Source organism: Cricetulus griseus, chromosome 8 (genome assembly GCF_003668045.3).
Source record: "Cricetulus griseus strain 17A/GY chromosome 8, alternate assembly CriGri-PICRH-1.0, whole genome shotgun sequence".
In the NCBI taxonomy this organism is placed as follows: Eukaryota; Metazoa; Chordata; class Mammalia; order Rodentia; family Cricetidae; genus Cricetulus; species Cricetulus griseus.
Genome location: NC_048601.1, coordinates 74,735,008 through 74,757,368, shown reverse-complemented (window position 1 = coordinate 74,757,368; position 22,361 = coordinate 74,735,008). Strand labels below are relative to the sequence as shown.

Below are 22,361 nucleotides of genomic sequence, written 5' to 3'. Positions count from 1 at the left end.
TATATGGTGGAAGGAGAGAACTAACTCCTGCAAGTAGGCCTCTAACCTTTATACACATCTCTCCCAGTCTCCCCTCACCAAATATAATAAAAGGGAGGGAAAAAAGCAAAAATTTAAAAGCCTGTCATGATTTAAATTCATGACGTGGGGTCACGTTTAGAGCAATCCTGGGTGCATGTGGTCCATGGACTGTGGGTTGCACATACTTGGTAGGCTGTACTGTGAAGTGACTCTCTTGGGGTGATAAGATTTCAAGCCCCTGGGGCATTGAAGATTATCAGCCATGGACCCCAGGACCAGAGAGAGGGTTTTGGGGGAGTGTAGTCCTTCAGAGAAATCAGTGAGGACCAAGTTCCCTGGCTTGCCTGAAGATAGCTAGCTCTTTGGAGAAACAAGAGCACAGATGAGTGGATGGTGTACAGACTGAAGCCAAAGTCATCTCTACCTGCAGAAGTGTGACAGGATACAGGATAGACAGGGTAACTGGGCCTATGTGGGCCTGAGAGCTCCGGATGAGAAGCTGCAGTGGTGGGGTGGGGTAGGGTGGGGTGGGGTGGGGTGAGCCATGAGCTCCTACTCATGGTACAAACCAAGAGTGAGAGGGACACCCAGAGCTGTGTGTCAGAGAATAGGCGGGCAGCGGGTGGGCAGGCAGGCGACAAGGAGGGTGGGGCTGGGGACTCTTAGGGCTAGGGCAGGGCTTTGCAGTGGCGGAGGGAGGGGGTGTGTCTGCACAGACTGCAGGAGGTGGAGGAGGACGGGCTAGACATCTGGAGGTGCTGACAGGCACACCACTGGTTGGACCCCTCTTATGGTCTCTTCCAGGATGCTGAAGGTCTCACCTTTGCAGAATACTTCAGGTGAGAAGGCTGATAGTTCTTCAGGCTTAAGCAACCTCAGGGCCAACAGCAGCACTTTTAAAATAAAAATTTTTCAATATTTCGAGAACTTCATATTCGCCTCCCCTCCCCGCTCCTGCTGTACCTCCCTGACTTCCCTACCCACCCAACTTCGTGTTTCCTTTTCTGCCCATCAAGTCAGTTTGTGTTGCCCATCTACCCTTGGGAGTGCAGCCCTGGCATTAAAGAAAACACTCTCCCTCTCCCAGCAGATATCAAATGCCAAAGCTTCCCAGAGAGGTGGGATTTTGTGCCAACTTCCCCCTCTCCATGCCGGGATTCTGTCTGGCTTGAGACTATATACGTCTTATGCGTGCTGTCACACCTGCCATTGAGTTCCGTGTACACCTGCGCTCCCGTGTCTGGAAAACACCATTTCCCTGAAGTTACCGCTTGAGGCTCTGACCACCTTTCCATCCCCTCTTCCACAAGGATCCTTGCTGCGTGCGTGTTATGTACATCCCATTCCAGGTCAACCCTCTACAGTTTCTTATTCTCTGCATGTTGACCTGTTTTTTTGTTTGTTTGTTTTTAAGTTGTTGACCAATGGGGTCCCATAGGCCCCCAAGCATTATAGGTTACTATCAATACTTTTGGTTTCCCTGTAGCACTTGATAATATCTTAATGCTTAAGACACCACATACTTGAACCACACACATGGAAAACTCAAGCTATACTCATGGGGAAGCTTCATCCCAACTGGCTAGCTTTCATAGTGCTACAAGGTATGCCCCTGGAGAAAAGTAATCACTCAGTTGTGAAATTGCTAGCTACAATACCTATTAGCCTGGTAAAATATACCCACTGTTGCAACAGTGTTAGTAAGACTATTATGGGAGTAACCAACCACTTTCTGATTGGGTCTAAGGGTCAATCCATTAGATAGAAACCATGCCTGGTACTGTTAATGGGGCCGAGAACCTATAGCTAGACATAGTACTAAATGACTCCTAATGACCAGTATACCCATAGATCAGAACATCTCTAAACCCTCAGAGGAGCTGCTTCTTGCAGCAGAACAGAGAGGTGGGGATGGAGAGAGGGAGATAGGAGATACCCCCAGAGGCCAGATGACGACACTAGATATTTTGCAGCTGGAGTTATACACAGTTATATGCTGCCTGATGTGGGTGCTAGGAACTGGTTCCCTGAATGAAAGCAAGTGTTTTTTGTTTTTGTTTTTTTTGTTTTTTCGAGACAGGGTTTCCCTGTGGCTTTGGAGGCTGTCCTGGAACTAGCTCTTGTAGACTAGGCTGGTCTCGAACTCAGAGATCCGCCTGCCTCTGCCTCCCAAGTGCTGGGATTAAAGGCGTGCGCCACCAACGCCTGGCCTGAAAGCAAGTGTTCTTAACTGCTGAGCCATCTCTCCAGTCCTACCAGCAGGAGAACTTAAGGTTGTTGACCAAGTGGTGTGGCTAGGTAGGGGTGATGACAAAATGAAGACCAGGCTAGATCGGGAGGACAGATTAAATGAGACACTTAGCCAGACTAATGATATTGGAAGCAGAGAAAAAGAACCAAAAAAAAGGTGTGTGGCAGGGAGGGCACTGGAGAGATGGATCAGTGGTTCAAAGTACTGGTTGCTCTTCCAGAGGACCTGGGTTCAATTCCCAGCAACCACATGGCAGCTCACAACTGTCTAACTCCAATCCTAGGAGATCCAATACCCTCTTCTGCCCTCTGGGGGCATCAGACATATACAGGATCTTGGACAGTGGGTCAAGGCAGTTCTAGAAGATTCCTCTGCAAAAATCCAAAACAAAAATCATTGAGCCTCTGGTTTGCTAGATCCGCTTGGTGGGACATTTCGGGCAGAGGAAATGGAGAGTAGGGCAGCTTTCTGTCCATTCATCTTTCTCAGCTCAACATCCCCCAAACCCAGCCACTGCCAGAACTGCAACCTGCACTAAAGACCTCCCCCCCACCCCGTCCCAGGTGCAGCAGAACCGGGGGTCCAGCTCTGTGCCTCACTACTCCACTGTCAGAGCAGAGCCATCAGAACCCACCAGGACGTGCCGGTTCTTAGCAGCTGCAAGGTGGAAGTGCAGACAGGTGGAGTGTGGAGAGCTGAATTCCAAACTGACAGGAAGAGGGGGACAAAGCCACCCAGAGCTCTGAGCTGTGCTGGCCAGCCACGGTCTGTGAACCCCATCTTCTTAGATGACAGGTAGGGTAAAAGCAGGCCCCTCACTGCTCTGAGGCAGGCTTCATTTGGGTGTCTATAGCATACTAGAAGGGCAAGACTTCAGGGCACCTTTCTATCACAATTTAGTTCTGGTTCAAGGTGAGAGGAAGAAAAGAGCTCACACAGAATTTGAGTGCAAAAAATAAATATAAAATTTATTAAAACACCCACAATATTTTAAAGATGCCAGGAGTAATACAGTTCACAAACCCAGTTGTTTGTGTAAATTATAATAAAATACAAATCAAAAAAGGATACATACTTGCAATTTCTAGGCACCCTAAATTAAATTTACTGAAACACTGGGGGAGAAGGAAAGGGAAAGGAAGGCGGTAGCTCAGGAGACAAACCAATAAAGTGGAAGGAAAATATTAACAAAAAGGTAAAAATTATACAAAATAAAATTATCAGCATAAATTTACTGTACTAAGATATCTACAGTTTAATAATACACATCCTATTGCCTTGAGACATTGCAAAAACCTACCATTCATCCATCAACCCCAGATAAACTTCATTTCAAGTAGCCACAGTTTACAAAGTCAAGACGGAATATTCAAGTATGGTTGTTAAGTTCACCTCCATTGGAAGCCAGGTAACCAAACAGGAATTCAAAGAGATAAGAAATAAAACACATCCAAAAGCTACAAGGGTTCTAGATCAAATCTATAGCATTAGTATGCTGAGACAGCCAGTCCTTGCTTCTTTAAACACAAGAAAAGAAATGACATCACTCCTGTCTGTCTTTTCCCCCCTCAAAAGAAAACAAAACAAACCTGTATTGGGATCAAGAAGATTTGGGATGTCCAGATGAGCCAATTAGTATCTGAAGTCCCCATATGAAGAATGAGGGTTCCCCCTGAATGATGGGCAGTTAGAGCAAGGAGAGCATGAATGACACCCTACAGAAAACATCCCTGATATCAGAACAGAAGCGAATGAGGGGCAGGCCAAACAGCTCACTGATGTGTAGCACACAGCCCACAGTCCGGCATCTGTGCTATCTCTGCTCAGGCGAGAAGCCTATTGCTTTGCCCTCTTAGGCAGCACTCCTGGAAGCAACTATGCAAAGTCGTGCGGAAGTGGGGCTTCGAGCCTGGGTTGGGGTATGCACTTCCAATGTGTTATTTTGGTCCAGGGTATGTGATGAAGTTGGCCTGGAACAGCAGATAAAACCAGGCGTGGGAGTTTTCAAATGACAGCAACCATGACAGAAAGCTCGATGAGATGGGCAAAGGAGATTCACATTTTATTCAAAAGCAAAACTTAGAATGAAAAAAAAAAAAATCCAACCACACTCCTTCCCTTAGGCACTCTGCCATTAACTGCTTTAGAATGAGCAGAGAGAATAACCCCAGCGGTGTCAAGGTCAAGGAAGTCATCCAATGGATAACCTTCAGGTAACATACCCTCATGGAATCTAAGTTGTCACAATGTCCTGTTTGTGAGGTATTTAAAAAAAAAAAATTGTGACAGTGAATGATGTAAAAATGGAGCTTCCTGTCGAGTTCTTAAAATTTACACCAGCTTATGTGGACACAAGGAGAAGTTTAGCACCAACTAAAAGCGGCCTTGGTGGTATTGAGGGACAATGAAAGCACCTGCCTTTAGTCTCAGCACCAGGAGCTACCAGTGAGTGGCAAGAACCAAAGGCTTGCCCGTCCCATCCCTGCCGGGGCCAGGTGAAGGCACTTCCCCTGGACCTCGGCCTGTCCACTCTGGGGTTAGCACCCTGGGCCACAGGAGAATACCTGCCATACTAGAAGAGGCAGGGGCCCTGACTCTCCTTCCTAAAAGCCACCACCCGCCTTCTAATATGGCCTGAGAAGATAGCACAAAGCCACAGCGCCCACCCTGCCAGGCAAGCCACTGCTGTCCTTATAAGGAGCAAGCTGCCTTCTCCATGTGCCTAGCTTTGGCCACCAAGGGGAACAACAAAAAACAAAGCCAGAACACTGCTCCAAGCAGACACAGCGCGGCAAACAGGTCTACAAAGACAGCACCAAAAGAGAAGGAAAAGAAAAGATGAGAGACAGAGCCCACCTTGTTTTTGGTTGGTTGTGGTTTCAAACGTTGATAGCACCTCAGGGAGACAAGATCAGGGACAGTCACATTGAAACACCATAGCACCATTTATTAGACTATTCCAATTCATAAAAATGCTTCCGAGTCCAGAAAACACTTCAGTAACAAAAGGAAGGAGATAGGTTGAGGCACGTCAGGGATTATCTATCAGTTTTCCACCAGCTTGGCCTTGCTTTGACATCTTGAGGCAGTCAAGACAGTCTCCTCGCTCTGTGACAATAGGTTTTCAGCTACTGTCAACCACCCTCACACATCCACTGCCATCAGCTACGAAGCAATAGGGCTCTGCTCCTTCTGTTCTTCCGTCTAGCACTCAGACCCCTAGTTTTGCAAACTACTGTTTCCCCAAGAGCAGGTAGGGGGACCATAGAAGGCAGAATCCCTTTCCCATGCTCCAGGATCACCTCAGCGAATAGGCAAAGCAGCACCCAGGAGGTCTGGGGGGTTGGGCGCTTAGGCCCTGCTAAAATACAGACCCCAAAACTGAACCCTCCAATCCATGTGACACCCTCAGTGGAGCTACTGACAGGTGGTTTCTCCAGCTAGCACCAGTTACTTTGGGAGAACCTGCTGCAAAATGATTTTTATTCTAAAGGAGAATCTCGTGGGATAGAACTTCGAAAGTCCTCTTGCACACAGCAGGCAGGGAGAAGAAAACAAAGCAAAGCAAAACAAAACAAGTGTGTGTGTGTGGGGGGGGCACCAAACGCTTGCACTGCATGTAGACTGTGGCCATGGATGGGCACACTGGGAGTGGACTCCAATGCCGTCATCTCCCTTGCTATAATGGTACTCTTAAAACTCGCTCATGCTGTCAGGTTCTTGAGTTGCAATGGCTTTATTTTTTTCTTCTCATGATAAAAACTTCTTGTCAATCATCTTCAGGACTTAAAAAATGATAGTGCCAGTAAAAAATAAAAATTTTGATTTTTCTCTTTAAGAAGCCTTCAGCAGCAAGGGGTGGGGATTTGGAACTGTGCATAGTTTCGTCTTAAATACACGTCTAAAGCATGCTCATTTCAACGACAGGTTTGAGGTAGGTTATACATGTAGTGTGTGAAAATCAGCATGGGCTCAAGCACAGCCACAGCACTGAGCCCTCAAACAGCGCTCGCTAGGACCTGAAAGGCCAACACAGAACGCCTCTTGCCTCACCTCACAGCAGCCTGTTTCCTGGCCTAGAGCTTATGAACCAAGGCTGTGCAGGCTTGGGGGATGGACGTCACATGCTTTTTAGCTCGTACTGGTTTCTCCATTCATCTAATGGCTTTACTACCTAAGGGTGAGGAGGGTTGGAGCATACTGAATACACGTCAGAGATCCACACACTGCCAACATCAGAATCGCCTGGACCACACTAGGGACACCTTGCAAGCCAACAGCCAACCTGGGGCTTCCACGGGCCGTATACACGGTCACATTCTCCAAATGCTTTGTAAAATATCATATTTAAGATTATTTAAAATGAAGTCTTTCAAGGCACCCCCGCATCTACCTAAGCACGGAGTCAGATGAGACCTGCGTAAAAGCACTGATGCGATTAAGCAAAATAGCATTTTAAAGGACACAACTTCCCTCAAAACTAGAAAATTAGCATGCGCCTTCAAAGACTCTGACTCCTTTAGTTTGTCAAACAGGTCAGAGGCTTTCCTATAAATCTGAGTTCTGAATAATTCTAAATCCTGATAAGCTCTTGGGTATTTATTTCAAAAGCAATAATATTTCATTTTTCTGTCCTGTAAAATAATTGCAACTTTACAGAATATGGTAAAGGTGGATTGACAAAGCACATTAAATATTCAGCTACTATTTACAGTTTCTCCCACAATTACATGTTAAAATGTACTTTTTATTCTTTTCAAGTTGCTGTTTAAATCTAGGCAAAAGTGCTTAAAAAAATCTTTCACTATTTACAGTTAAAACCAGACCACAAAAATGCTCAGGACACCTTTTAGCCACTCTCTGCCAGTGCTTCCGAAGGGCTACAGTCAACACCCAGCCGCTCGGCTCTCAGCTCTGGCACAAGGCACCGCAAAGCTTGGGGACTCGGACTTGCCTTCAGCATTGTCATGGGATTGCTACGCTCAGTTTATGAAGACCACACCTGGCTAGAACTACTTGATAACTGCTGTCTCGGGGATTGGCTGCTACTCTGTGTGTGTCCTGATGAAGCCCCCCACTCACCACACACGTCCACACGAGCAGCGACAGAACATGGCTAATAGCATCAGAAAATGAACACTCCAGGAATCGCTGCAGACCAACACCGCTCCTTCTATCTGTTAGCCCCAACCTCTCTCAACAATGTCACAGAAATTAAAGCACCAACACTCTCATTTCAAAGATCTAAATGAATGCACCAGGATTTTAGAATGGGTGTGTTACATGGGAGGTGGAGGAGGAGGGAAAAGAGAAAGATCCAATGGAGAACTGGCCTCCTCAGAGGAGGAAAGCATTAGCAACCTGTTGAAAACGCCTGACGCTTGCACTTTCAATGAAGTGTAGGCCATGCCCTGCAGGGCTAGAAGGACTGCACCATTGTCCCATGTGAAGATCCAGGAATAAGGATGAGTGACCTGCCATCACACTGGCTTGCTGAGCTCTGGCAGGATGCCACCTGCCCTGAGAGTCAGGAAAGTCCCAGCACAATACTACAGCACCAGGCTCCAGCACCACACGGCACCACACGGCACCACACGGCACAGCACCAGGCCCCAGCACCGCACAGCACGCTGGCTCTTCACAGCTTGGGTTCAACTTCTTGTTTTCAAAGATACAGTAGCCCTTTTTCAGCATCAACAAACTTTGGGGCAATTTTTTAAAAAAATTGCCACTAAGCTTCCTTCAGCCCGGTACTCACTGGCTTTATCAATGAGATGGGAAGGGCTCCTAGGAGCCTCTCGACTCCTGCTCCAGCGTGAGGTGCTGCCTAGCGAACCAGGACATCGTATGACTTGATAAATAACGGACAGAGAGGATTCAGTGTGGAGACTAGCAAGCTTGAAGCTGTCTACTTCCAACCTGGTTTCTGGGGACATCGAACACCAGCATCTCCAGGCCGGGCCCCCAGATGTCTACAGCTTCTCCCATTCCACAGAGGGGAACGGGGTGGTCCCAAAGGCTCCCCGGCCTGTGGGAAGGAAGGATGGACCAGGGCTACATGCTAACCTTGGCTTGTGGGGGGGGCAGATGGCTGGGAGAACCTGCAGCTCCCAGGAGGCTGGGCTCGCCCGGCAGAAAGCACTGACGGCCTTTCCTGCCCATCTGTAACCACTACTATTGTCGCTTTAAAAAACCCAATAAATACACATTTTAAATGGAATTTAAAACTACGCTCCTTTGTGAAAGGACACTATAAACTCTTTCCATTATTGTGATATACAAGGATAAAGTTTTAAAAACAAAGAGAAAATAAAAGCCCCTCAAAACAAGGGGAAAAATAAAACAATGTGGAGATATAAATATTAAGATCACGAAAAAAAATATCACCCGACAGCCGTAGTTTCTTCTTCAAAGTGCTGGGGAAGTAGGAGAGGGAGGGGCGGGTCAGTTCTGAGGTTTGGACCATAAATACATATATATGATAGGCATATCCATATATGTAGATATAGAGAGACTTCTGCACCCCCAACCCGCCCCCGGGCATGAGGGCAAAAGCACCACAGAGGCAGCTCGGGCCGGGCCCGACGCTGAGGTACGCTGGCTCCTGGCACCTAGATCCAGCGGCTGTAGGGGCCAGTGACCTTTGTGTAGGCGTAAGAGGACACGGTGACCGCTGAGTCTGTGGGCATGGCCAGCGCCTGCCGGGTGGGGACAGCCCCCTTCTTTTCTTTGTGTTGGGGCTCAGCCACCATAGCACCCCCCCATTTGCGCTTCTTCCCATAGAGCTTGGCCTCCTGCTGGCCCAGGCCCAGGCGCGCAGCTTCCTCCTGCCGCTGCCGTGCCCGCTCTGCCAGCTGCTTCATCTTGGCCTCCCAGAGCGCCAGCCCGTGGTTGGGCTGGTTAAGGTTCTTGTGCTGGTAGAAGACCAGCGAGATGCGGGTGGGGTGGCAGCGGTTGGGTTTCTTGAGTGGTGTGGTGGCATGTAGCTCTCGCCGGGCACATTCGATGAGGATGGAGCAATGGGCGGGGGCCACAGCCACGCCACCAATGTTCTCATCTAGGAAATTGTGTTCACTGTCTGACCACAGCTCTTCCTCTTCCTCTTCCACTCCTGGGCCACTCTTCTCTTCCTTCACCCCCTTGCTGGGGGGCTCCTCAGCTGTCCCCTCCTCCAGGCTGAAGGGATCCCATAGCTTCTCCTCTGACTTCAAGGCCCCAAATAGCTTCTCACTGGAGCCCAGGGGCATGCCAAAAGCTTGCCAGGTTTTGTCCAGCTGGCTGGCCCCTGGTGTGGGAATCCTTCCCTCCTCTACTTTCACAGGGTTCCACAACTTGTCTTGGAACCCAGGACCACCTTTCAGGGTAGAGTTGAAATCCCCTGTTCCAACCCCCCATGGCTTCTCAGACAGGCTGGAACCAGTCAAGGCCGAGGTGCTGTTCCCAAACTTGCAGGGGCTCCATGGCTTGCCTCGAAGCCGTCCTCCAGGATGGGGGGCCGACTGCTGACCTTCACCAGTGAACAGTCCCCACTGGCTGTCTGGGAAGTGTGAAGGGGTCAGACAACTGGCCCCAAAAGAATTGAGTTTGTCTGGAACAATGGTGGGGCTCTCCCCGGAAGGGAACACTCCCCAGTTGCCACCTATACTGTTAGTCCTCTTGGGGGACATGCTTGGGCCTCCTGAGTACTGTCCCCATAGATGACTGGGTCCCCCATTCTGAGATGCCTCGGGCAAGGGTGTTCTGCTGCCCATCTTACCAGAGTCTCTGGGTACAGACTCAGCCTGGGTCAGAGGGTCTACTGGCTCTTGCTTGATGGATCTGTTGTAGCAATTGGAGCTCTGAGCAAAGGGAGAAGGGTCCCTGGATGCTGGGTGGAGCTGGGGGACCTTGGGTAGCAGGTATTCCTTGGGGCCTGGGTAAGCAGGCTGCTGGTGGTGAGGAGTGGGGTGGTGGGTGTCTGTGGAAACAGCCTGGCCGGGCAGCTCGGCAAACTCAGCACCACCGTAGGCCGGGTTCAGGCTGTTATGTAGAGCATGGAGGTCTGGCTTCTTCTCAAAACTGGTTCCACTGCCCCCATGTCCCCAGGTACTGGGACCTAGGAACTGGGAGGAGAAGACAGGGTTGCTAGATGGAAAGCCATAGTAGCCGAAGGAGGGAAGTGTGTACTTGGAGTGGAAGCCGTTGACGGAGGCCAGGCCGGGCTGTGCATAGCGAGAGTGATAGGAATACACACTGCTCATGCTGTAGGGGTCGGAGGGCCGGCAGCTGCCTAGCACCGAGTAGCTCTCCACCACCGCATTGCTGCTGTACTTGAAGGAGCTGAAGTGGTTCTGTGGCTCCACCTTGAGGGAGGGCTTCAGGCTTTGCTGTGACAATCCACCTTTCAGAGACAGGCCTGGGGAAGGCAGAAGGCAAGGTAGAAAATGAGGCAGACACCACAGCCTGGCAATGTCTAGGTGCAGAGCACAGGGGAAAAGAATCTTCCTTGCCTGAGAGCTGTTCTCTCTGTAGATCAGGAAGGAGGAAGTGTTGAGGCAAGTTCAAGCCCAGCCTGGACTTACTCCCTGGGCACCCCACAAAGACCCCAAGGTGAAGAAATAATTGTAGAGAGGCCACATCCTCTCAGCCATCACTCTCTACTGTCTGACCCCAGAAAATGCCTTAGTTTCACCTGATGCTCACTTTCCAAAGTGTGGGCTTAGGGGTCACAGCAAGGACTCCTGCTAGGGAAGAATGGGCACTCAGACACTCACAGCCCACTTCCTGTGGTAGGCCCTGAAATAATGGTCTTCTCCCTAGAAAGTGAGAGCACACTGGAGAAGCCAAATGCTGGTGTTCAGGCGCTTCATGTCTTTCTGATGGATAGAGTGAACGCCTCAGGACCCTCCCCCTTCAGTGGCCCATGTGGGGCAACGCCCCTTGAGGAAAGGACCCATACCTGTGCTAGTAACCTCTTGCTTACCAGGGTCGGTGGTGACGCCAGCCAACTCCAGGGCCTCCTGCTTGATCTTCTCTGGTGTGCTTAGCTTCTCCTTCTGCAGCTTTTTCTTCTCGGCCGCTGCCTTTCTGGCTTCTAGCTGACGTTGGCGGCAAGACTTGGCAGGCTCAGGCAGACGCCGAACCTCTCTAGGGAATGCAGTGAGCACCTGGATGGCCCCACTGCTCACCTTGGCGTTCTGGTTTTCCTCACTGCCAAACTCATCCGTGTTGGCCATCTTGTACAGGGGCAGAACATGCAGCTGCTCGTCTTCGGGGATCTGGCCCACGCAGCGATTGTCTTCCTTGGTCAGGGTGCAGACCTGTCCCACACACAGGTAGAGAAGATATGGGATTGGAGCCCGTGCTTGGAGACAGGGGCCTGAGCCTTCAAACATGTGACAGTCACATAGTCCTACCACCAGTCCCGTCACACTCTCCTGACCACCAAGGTTCTAAAAACTAACAGCACAGAGCCTGGGAGGCACTGTCAGGGGCTCTGTTTCACTATTTACGTCCCAGTGGCTGATCTGGGCACCTGCTCTGCCTGCAGCTCATGGCTGCTGCACTGGGCCACATCCACGGGCTAATACCTTCCCCCTGAATTCTGAACACTTATCGCCTTTGCTTCTAAGGTAAACTTGCTTTTTATAAAAAATGACCTCAGAAAAAAATCATTGTAGCTGGGCAGTGGTGGTACATGCCTTTAATCCCAGCACTTGGGAGGTAGAGGTAGGTGGATCTCTTGAGTTTGAGGCCAGCTTGGTCTACAAAGCAGGTTCTAGGACAGCCAAGGCTGCTACATAGAGAAACCCTGTCTCCAAAATTAAAAAAAAAATTGTAAACACTAATTATACATGCATATAGTACTTTTGGGTAACTTTATGCATATTTTTTAACATTTTTTGAATATAGCACAAATATTTCTTGCACATAGATCTAATACAATTTACGTTTTTTTCTTTTTCTTTTTTTTTTTCTTTCTTTCTTTGAGACAGGGCCTTACCATGTAGCCCTGATTGGCCTGGAATTTGCTTGTACACTAGGCTGACCTAGATCTCGCCTCTGCCTCCCAAGCACTGGGACTAAAGGTATGTGCCATCATGTCTGGCCTCTTTTTCAGATAAGGCTTCACACTGTGGCCTTAGCTGGCCTTGATCTTCCTGCTTCTGCCCCCTGAGTGCTGGGGCTACAGGCATGTACTACCATGGAATACACGCTGAGAGCCCTGCCACTCGCTGCCTAGACCGCCACCTTCCAACTGTTTTTCATACTGTGGTTCAATCCTCCAGATCTGTCACATTCATTTCTTTAAAAATACTTCAAGTTGCTGGGCGGTGGTGGCGCACGCCTTTAATCCCAGCACTCGGGAGGCAGAGGCAGGCAGATCTCTGAGTTTGAAACCAGCCTGGTCTACAAGAGCTAGTTCCAGGACAGCCTCCAAAGCCACAGAGAAACCCTGTCTCGAAAAACAAACAAAAAAACAAAAACAAAAAACAAACAAAACCTTCAAGTTACTAAAACATATCTTCTTGTTGACTTCTATTGCTCAACAAGGCTTGTTCCCCCAAGTTTGCAGTTTAGACTTGTTCTGGCTGTGGCATTTATGGCAATGACCAAGAGAGACTGCCCCTGCCAGAGCTAGCTAACTCGCAAAGACGAAGGATTCTGAAAATACACTTTTGGTACATGAACACTGGACCCATCCCTAAGTGCATTACAGTAGGCCAAATCTCAGCCTGCCCTTAATCACCGCCAGAGCATACAGAGACCATATCCTCTACAGCCCAGAGCAGGCTGAAGCTGCAAAAACCCCTCCTGAACTTACTCGGTGGTACCCGCCTTGCCTATCCCTTCCTGCTGAAGCACTGTGCAGACTCTAGCTTCTCTCAATTCTCTGCACCTCCTGACCCAGGGAAGTGCTTGGTGTCTCCTCATGTAGCCCCAGAATCAGGTCACATCCCCTCTTTTCTGTGGGGTACGATGAGGGCATGTATATGTATGTATGTCCTGTAACATTCTTCATCCAATCTTGTTTCCTCGTATGTTTATTCTCCGTCTTCTTTTTCTGAGTTTTGTGCCTTGTGCCCAATTTTTAAAAAAATATTATTCAATTTTTATAATTTACAAAGTCATCTCTATATTCAAGCTATCTCCCTTGATCAGAGAGTATGCCTCAGATAGAGCATTATGCTCCATTAGCCACTATAAGCAATCCAACGACCACCCAGATGCCTGACTTGTGGCATGTATGCCCAGCTGTACAGGCTTCCACAACACACCACTGCAGTTCTGCAACTGCACACGCTCCCCTCCCCCACTACTGCAGTTCTGCATCTGCACACGCTCCCACACACACACACACACACACACACACACACACACACACACACACACACACACCACTGCAGTTCTGCAACTGTACATGCTTACGCTTTACACGCACACACGCACACACGCACCACTGCAGTTCTGCATCTCCTCCAAACACACACAACACTGCTGTTTTGGGACCAACTTTGTTTAGTCAAAGATGACTTGACTTGTCCACCTTGTACTGCTCTTTCCATTTTCACTGTGTTGCTTTATGTACTGAGCAGAAGCTTTACACTACCGAGGTGTTGACTCCATGACTGTTCTCTGTTCATAGCCATTCTCTCAAGCTTGGTTCTTCAGAGTACAAGTCAGTCTTCAGACTGCCTCTACTGACCTGGCTTCTGCCTATATTCCAAGTTCAACTGGCCCTCAGCCTTGTGCCTTCCCTTCTCTAACCCCACGTGAGAAACCGAGGCAAGGTCAACTACAATGAAGGTTAGACAGACGGGATCTGCCTCTATCCCTAACACACCGAAGAGACCTTACAAATGTCAGCCACTGTGATCATGATTAAAAGGGAAGCAGAGGACACAAATGGGATACCCTCAAAGATGAAATTAAAGGGGGGCAAGAGAAACCAGGAAAGACGTTCAGTCTTTTCGTATATAGGAGGCACACCTCGCTGAAGCAGATGGATACCAGACAGACTGATAGGACCCAGTGTTGCAGGAAGCCGAACAAGTACTAAAAGCTTGTGACTGTCACTGTCTGTACACTGGGGCCTCCAGAAGAAACCATTTCTGCACAGAGCTGCAGGGCCTCCTCATGGCATATGAATGGGAACTGTGTGCAATCACCAACTGGCCATCTGTGTGGGAACTGGTGAAACAGCTGCAATCAGAGCTACACATGAAGCTTCGACACATTTGATACCAGTAGTTAAGAAAAGCATGCCATGGGACAGCAGGCAGACATGCTGTGACCCCATGGAGGTGGAGTTTTATATAGCTGTCTATGGCCATGGTCACACACACAGCTATCAGAAGGGATGGCCACCCAATGCTGACTCTGCTTATCTCCACAAGATTTCAGGCAAGTTTTGTTCTGCCTCCCGCTTCTCTCTGTGTAGCCCTGGCTGTCCTGGAACTCACTCTGTGGACCACAGAGATCCACCTGCCTCTGCCTTACATGTGCTAGGATTAAAGACGTGTGCCACCACATCCTGGCAACTTGTTTTTTTTCACTTATATGTGTGTGTTTGTGTCCATGTGAATGTGTGCCATGTGTCACAAAGGTCAAAGAGGGCAGAGTCCCTGGAGCTGGGTTACAGGTGGCTGTGAACTACCTGGAGTGTTTTGCTGAGGCATAAACCGGGGTCTCTGGAAGGGCAGCAAGTTCTCTTAACTGCTGAGCCATCTCTCCAAGGCCCAACTCTGAGGCAGATAGCTCAGTGTTCGAAGCTATTGCTGGATGAACTGGAAGATCTGGGTTTGATACAGGATCAAATGGACCCAGGGCCCATATTAAAAAGCCAAACACAGGTGGATCTCACCTTACAGGCCATCCAGCCTAGCATAATTGCCCAGCTCCAGGTTCCAATGAGAGTCTGAGACTTAAAAACACTAAAACCCCCAAAAGCAGACGGGGAGCTCTGCCAACACCAAAGATTGACCTCTGGCCTCCACGCACTCCCATGAATGTGCATGCCCAGCTGTCCACATGTGCAGACGGGCTTGCATGCACACGTACAAATTTTAAGACGTGAAAACTTAGAAAGTTTTGCTACTAATAGTTAATCTAAGCAGAGGAGCTGGGAGGGTCAGGTGACCTGCTTTGCCCCTTCCTGCTCCCCAGTTCCCCATCCTCCAGCTCTCTTTAACCTAGAGGGCCTGTCCTTTCTAGCATTTCAGGTCTGGGCCCCCAGTCTTCTCTCCAGCCCAGCTAAAAAGCAAGCCCAGCACCAGCACCATTCCCTTGAGGAGGTCTCCACCTGGGTCAGCCCTGACTGTCCCTCAATTCCAGTACACTCACACCTCTGGAGATCCACTCATACTCTCCAAATCCTCCCTCCTGCTGCTCTGTATACAACCCATGAAGCCTAGCAGGCATTTCTAAAAAGAATCTTCTGTGTTTCATCCCCAAACTTCATCTTAGTTATTTTACTGCTCAGGAAATGCACACATAGGAATTGTATGAGGAACCAGAGCCTAACACTAGTCCACCTACGGCTGCTGTGAGGTTTTTCTCTGAGGAGGGGCAGGAGGAGGCCATACAGCCAACATCACCCTAGGGATCCAAGAATCCAGTTCTACATCCCTCCCTATAATGAGCAAACCCACAGTTGGCTTCCTTACCACAGTGCACCCATTGTAGAGGTTATGTTGGTCCTTGTGGGCGTGGGCACAGAAGTCCATGCAGGCTGTGACTCCTGAGAAGGGCCGCCCTTCCTTTAGCCCCAGGCGGCAGTCAATCGCCACTTCCTCATTGGTCACCTGTGTGAAGACCAAGAACAGCTGTTCAGGAGGCCTAAGTGACTAACTCTGAAGCTGCACCTGGGATCTAGGTCTCAGGGAGAAGCAGGTTAAGAGTCACAGCTGTCTTGTGAACCTGGACCATGAGAGGGAGGTCTTTCAGTTGAGAGGCCCTGAACCTGAAGGAATCGCTCTCTCCTAGTTAGCTCAAGTATGTCTGCCTAGGTGGAGAGGAACTCAAACCTCTGAAGGAAGCCAAGTCAGAGGCACTAGAGGATGACCAGGGGGAGGGAATGGGAACCTAGGGATAGGCTGTATAAACGAGGCATCTTCCACAAAGCACACACTGGCTCCAGGAGACTCTAGGCAGAGTCTCCTTAAAAAACACAAAGGAGGCCGCACTCCCACTCTCCAACATCAGGGAACCTGAGTAAAAATGGCACATGACAGACAAAGGCCTCGGTTCCTGTACCTGGTTCTGATAGGCCTGTGGAGCAAGCCGCTTGTACAGGGGAGCAACTTCAGTAGCCAGGTCCTGGAAGCTATTCCGGAGCACTTCCTCCTGTAGAGGGAACAGTTAGGTATATCAGAGCTGCCCTACCTGGCAAACTTCCTGCCAGAAATAAGCCTCACCAGAATCACTGCTGGGTACCACTGGGAAGGAGGAAGCCAAATGCCTGCAGGGATTCACAGTGTTCCTCTGTTGTGTCCATTTTAAAGCTGAAGAAACTGAGGCTCACCAGGAAAAGCCACTGTGGGAAGGTACAGTTACCTTGACTGATCAGCTGCTATGTCAGATGTCAGTCCCATGCAGCCCCATTTAGTCCAAGACAAGACAGCAGGTCTGTTCTAGGAGCTGAATACTGTGGATCACAGGTATGGATGCTTGCTCCCATGTTAGAAAAAAGGTGGAAACTGACAGGACTGTACTGGAGATGCACAGCCAGCCTGGCCCAGAGCCTGTCGCCAGCAAGGTGTCACACAAACAAATCCAAAGATCTGGCGGCTACAGCCTTCTGAAAAGCAAGTTAGTGGCTCTATGTGCTTCCTGTACTAGACAGCAAAAATGTCTGCAGCATAAAGTAAGGTCCACAGGACGATTGCTTATACCAAGTAGTGGCCACTCTTACATGTAGCGGCGGCATTCCTGTTGCCCCTCTGGTGTTACACAATAGCTATCAGGGCTTGCAGAGACTTGAGGCCATGAACATGAACGTGGAGCGCTCATGAAGGGAGCATCAGCAAGCATGCAGCATAGAGAGAAGCTGAGAGCAAAGCTCAGTCAATCAATGCCTCCAATGTGATGCTGGGTCAGGGCTTGGTGACTGTGCTGGCTGCTGTCTGGACACTGCCACCAGCACGGTGGGTCCAAAGCAACACGGCTCCAAGATAAGGCTCACAAGCTGGAGAAGCACAGGCCTGGGAAGGAATCCCACCTCTTTCACTGTGAACTACTTAGGTCTGAGCAGGTCACTCTGTCTGTGAAGTAACAATGCCTGGGTAAATGGGTAGTCCTGGGACAATAGAAATGTGTGTGAACACAGCACACAGCAAGTGCTCAGGACATGGTGACTGACACAACCAGGGATGGTTCTTGGAGAAACTAAGCTATTATCTTTTATTCCTGACAAGTCTTAGGCCCTAGAGCTCTTCAACCCACTGATGAAGCAGACACATTTGGGGAAGAGGGTCCTAGCTTACAAATTAGAGCTATCAAATTTAAGAGTATTATAAAAATTATAAAATTGTCTAAAAATTTTTTGGAGAAAAGGTTCTGAATTTGGAAAAAATTAGATTTATATGTGTGTATTTATGGTGTGTGTGTGTGTGTGTGTGTGTGTGTGTGTGTGTGTGTGTGTGTGTGTGTGTTTATGACATGTATGTGCAGGTGTTAGCTAGCAGATGCCAGAAGAGGGTGCTAGTTCTCCTGAAACTGGAGTTACAGATGGGCTGTGAGCCACAATTGTGGGTCTTAGGATATGAACTCAGGTCACTTGGAAAACTAGCTAGTACTCTTGACCATCACCCTAATCCCTAAAAATGGTTCATTTTACTTATGAAGAACAAAGCCAGGAAGATGTTTACATGGAGCACAGAAGACGTGCCCAATGGATGGCCCTGTCCTCAAGAGAGTGGGAAGTCTTTCAGGTACTAGGATCTTCAAACTCTGGAAGGCCAAGACTGGTATCAGGATGCCCACCTGTATCCCAACAGAAGGACCACCCCCCTGATCCCGCCTCCCCCAATAGGAGTACAAGCAGAAGTGGGGGCAGAGGGGAAAAGACAGTGTGCTCATTCTGAGTCCACCTGTTGCTATGGTCACTGCAGCATGGATTGCAGAAAACACAGCAGTGGAGAAATGGCCTCAGCTGACACAGATCCTCCACCCTTGGTGGAAGCTGCGTAAGACCCAGAGACCCTGTTCTGCTGTGACAGGAGTAAGAGAAAGGTCCTGGAAGGGAGACCAGGGTGAGAAGCCATGGAGAGGCCTTCATTATAGCCCTGTGACTGTATGTGTGGGCCACCACTCAGTGCAGCAGCACAGGCCTCCAGCACAAGAAGGGCCTAGCTGTCTGCATGAATGCCCTAAATGTCTCCTCAGCTCAGTGGGGGGTGCGATACCCCCCCCAAGCCCAGTAATGACTCAGAGGTCTCCCACAGAGAAGAAGGTCCCCCCTTCCTCCCAGGAGTCCTACACCCTAAAAGATGTCCCTTGAAGACCAGATCACATTCACATGGAAGATCTGCATTCGCATCGGAAATGTTCAAAATAATCTCTCTAAGCTGCCACACTAAGTGACAAGCGTCCGAGGACCTGCAGCTTGCAGTCCTCAGTTTTCATACCACCCGCTAAGAGACTTTCTCATCAGGGTAAGGCTGCTGAAAAATCCCAAGTCAGGCAAGATACATTTTCTGCCCATCTGTGCTGTGGCTTGTCAGCCCTACCTCTGCGCAGCTGTCAAGGGTGCAGGAGGGGAAGGGTGAGGCGGGAGGGCCTGCTGCGTGCCTGGCATGGCCTTTCCTCACCTCCTTGGGATTGTCCCCCGTGAGGCGGAACTTGCGTGGTGTCTTGCTCCGAGCATATTTGCAGCCGTTGAAGTACATGCTCCAGGAACACCCAAAGGAGAAGGAGGCACCGCAGGTGTTGGGGTCTTTGCCTTGGCAAGCACAGGTCCGGCTGCAATGCACAACACAAGCCAGGCACACAGATGTGATCTCTCTTTGTTGACACTGCCCTGTCCCTGCAGAGGACTGGTATCCACTAGCCTCTAGTGACAAAGACCATGACTCCACCCCACAGCTCTTGCAAGTTTCCCAACACAGGTTAGCCTCTGAATGGTCATGCTCAGTGAAACATGTCTGGTCACAAGGTTATATGATGCAGGAGTCTACTGGTGACATTCTTGCAGAGGCAAACTTAAAGGGACAGGAGTGATGCTTGGTTGTTGAGGGCTGAGGGAAGGTCAGGTGGAGGGCACAGGGGAGTCATGTTGCTTGCACATGTAGACACATTATGTATGACAACCGGCAGGAGTCATTCTCTCCTACCATGTTCCTGGGGAATGAACTCAGGTTGTCAGGCTTGGTGGCAATTGCCTTTACCCACTGAGCCATCTCATGGACCCCTATTCTCAATCTTGACTGGGATACATGACTATGGATATTTATTAAAATCCTCCAAACCTGCTGGGGATAGTGGAGTACAACTTTAATCCCAGCACCCTGGAGGCAGAGGCAGGCAGATCTCCCCGAGTTCAAGGCCAGCCTAGTCTACATAGCTAGTCCTAGGCCAACCAAGGCTACAATATCAAGACCTTGTCTTGTCAAAAATAAAATCCTTCAAACTATATACCTAAAGGATGACTTTACTGAAACTAAACACATCCCAGTGAAAAGATAGGAAAATCCAATAAAGATAGGTTAACGTTGACCTGGGGTTAGAACCCAGGGCTGCCCAGCATCCCAGTGCCTGCTATCGAGGGTCCTGTGGCCTCATCACCCACCCACTGCCACCCCAACACATACTCATCATTGAGGCCACATCTCCGGCTGGTAGGGTTCCCATACTTCCGGAGGGTATCAGTGAGCTCCCGGTAGAGGGCGTCTCCAAGGCTGCGAGGGATGCCCTCCCAGGCCAGGATCAAGATGATAATCACGGCGTTCTGGCAATGGTGGCCAGCGCGATGGCGCACCAGGCACAGCAGTTTCTCCTCCAGTGTGCCTCTCCGGATCACCTGCAGAGGTACAGGACCGAGCTATTCTCCCGCAGAAGCCACACAGCTCTGCATGGTAGATGTCCCTCACTACCCCACAGACCTGGGGTTGTGGGTCATAGTATCATTAGGGAAGAAGAAACACAAAATTTTAAAACAGCAAAATAAAAACTAATTATGATAAAGTCTAAGATATTTGTGACCAATGGGTGGTGGTGGGCACATGCCTTTCATCACAGCACTCTGGAGGCAGAGGTGGGTTTCTGAGTTCAAGGCCAGCCTGGTATTCAGAGTGAGTTCCAGAACAGGCTTGAAGAATAATTAGTAATAATGATAATAATGATAATAATAATAATAATAATAATAATAATAATAGACATTTGTGGCCAACAAGCAAACTTAAAAGTAAACATAAATAAAATTGTTATCCAGAAATACAGTCAAGAATTTTGTGAAGTCCCAGAGCATCTGCAGAGAAAATGCTGCACACCTGTGTGTGTTCACACTCGGGGTATAACACTATCAAAATAGTCTGACGCTCCTCAAAAAACTATGTGCAGAATCAACGAGGGTGTGAAGGTCAGGGAGGGACCTGGCCTGCAGACAGATGTATGTAGTCACACCTGTCACTAACCCTGTGCAGCTTACACAGAAATCAGTGGCTGGGTAGGCAGTACCAACAAGGAAAGGGGGGGCTGATGCAGTCAGGGGTTAGTAGGGACTTTTATTCACTGAAAGCTGGAAAGCCCCGCTCTCTTTAACCACACGGGGAACCTCAATCTAGTGCAGCCAGCTTTTCTGGCGTGTAAGAAAAAGTGGAAATGAAGAGCTTTACATACCCCATACTGCCCTTCTGTAGTCCTGGCAGGTTCTGAACTTACTATGTAGACCATGTTGGCCTTGAAAACACAGATCTGCCTGCCTCTGCCTCCCGGATGCTGGGATTAAAGGCGTGCACCATTGTACTTTGCCAAATGTGTGTGTGTTCATGAGTTTATACCAATCATGAACACAGAGCCAGCAGAGGCCAGAAATGGCACTGGATTCCCCTGGAAGAGTAGTAAAACTCCTAACCTCTCAGGCAGCCCTCAAACTCCCATTTTAAAGACATAAGTACCACACTTTGTTACTTGGTAAATACCTATAATACAAAAATCTACCATGTTCAGTGTACATTTTAGTGGCTTTAAGCTCATTCACCATGTTGCATAGTAACCATTTCCTCTAGAACTTCTACTCACAATAAAGCTAAGATTTTGTTCACAACAATGCTCCAACTCTTGCCTTCCAGAGCTCCCCAACCTGAGATCACCCTTCTACTTATTTTTTAATTAAAAAAATTAAGTATTTATTGAGTGTGTCTGTGCAAGCCCATGCTGGCCAAAGGATAACCTTTGGAAGCCTGTTCTCTCCCATCACTTAGTGAGATCTAGGGATTGAATTCACATCACAAGCCCTATGTGCACTGAGTCATGTGCCATGACTTCCTGCCAACCTTACAGAATATTTTGCATTCTGCATGCTGAACATGCAGCCCTGATCATGAGGTCTTGGTCTAAGGCAGTGTCCTAAGTGTGCCACTTCCCTACCAACAATCAACCATCATTTCTTATATTGTGTATTGGAGCTCAGAAGTATAATATAAACAAGGTGCCAGGCCAAATGCTGCCTCAGGGCTCCCTGTATGGGCTCCTGGTGGGCTGTGGGAGGCCCATTGTGGGTACTGACATGTCTCTGCAGGATGCTGATATGACAGTGTTCCTGGGTGAGGGTTCTCCAGGCCTTATGTGTGGTGATATCTTGCTTGTGCAAATAAAGCCTGTCTGAAGGTCAGAGAATGGAGTTTGCTGCTAACTAATCATAGAGGTCTGGAGGTTCTATACAGACAGACAGGAAGTGAAATGGCTGGATGAAAACAGGAAGTGAGATGGTTGGGTGGAGAGGATATAAGCAGGGAGAAACAGGAACTTCCTCTCTTGTCTGCTGAGACACTAAGGATGTAAGATGTGGCTGTGGCTTGCTCCTTCTCTCTTATCTTACAGCATTTTCCTCTATATCTGACTCTGGGTTTTTAAACCTTCCTTTTTATTTAGACAGAAAAGAGGAGATGAT

The 22,361-nt window shown here is 48.9% G+C and overlaps 1 protein-coding gene across 7 annotated transcripts in view; it reads right to left on the bottom strand.

Moving 5' to 3' along the window:
- Positions 1–4,359: 4,359 nt before the first annotated feature.
- Positions 4,360–22,361, bottom strand: part of Tet3 (tet methylcytosine dioxygenase 3) — a 98,672-nt gene continuing 80,670 nt past the window's right edge. For all 7 annotated transcript variants that reach the window (XM_027428822.2, XM_027428820.2, XM_027428823.2 and 4 more), the window contains 6 exons: positions 20,062–20,270; positions 19,063–19,213; positions 16,508–16,597; positions 15,919–16,056; positions 11,235–11,571; positions 4,360–10,667 (listed from right to left, as the gene is read on the bottom strand). In XM_027428822.2, the coding sequence (XP_027284623.1) occupies positions 8,884–10,667; positions 11,235–11,571; positions 15,919–16,056; positions 16,508–16,597; positions 19,063–19,213; positions 20,062–20,270 (2,709 nt within the window). In that variant the 3' untranslated portion in view covers positions 4,360–8,883. The remainder of the gene's footprint in view (positions 10,668–11,234; positions 11,572–15,918; positions 16,057–16,507; positions 16,598–19,062; positions 19,214–20,061; positions 20,271–22,361) is intronic.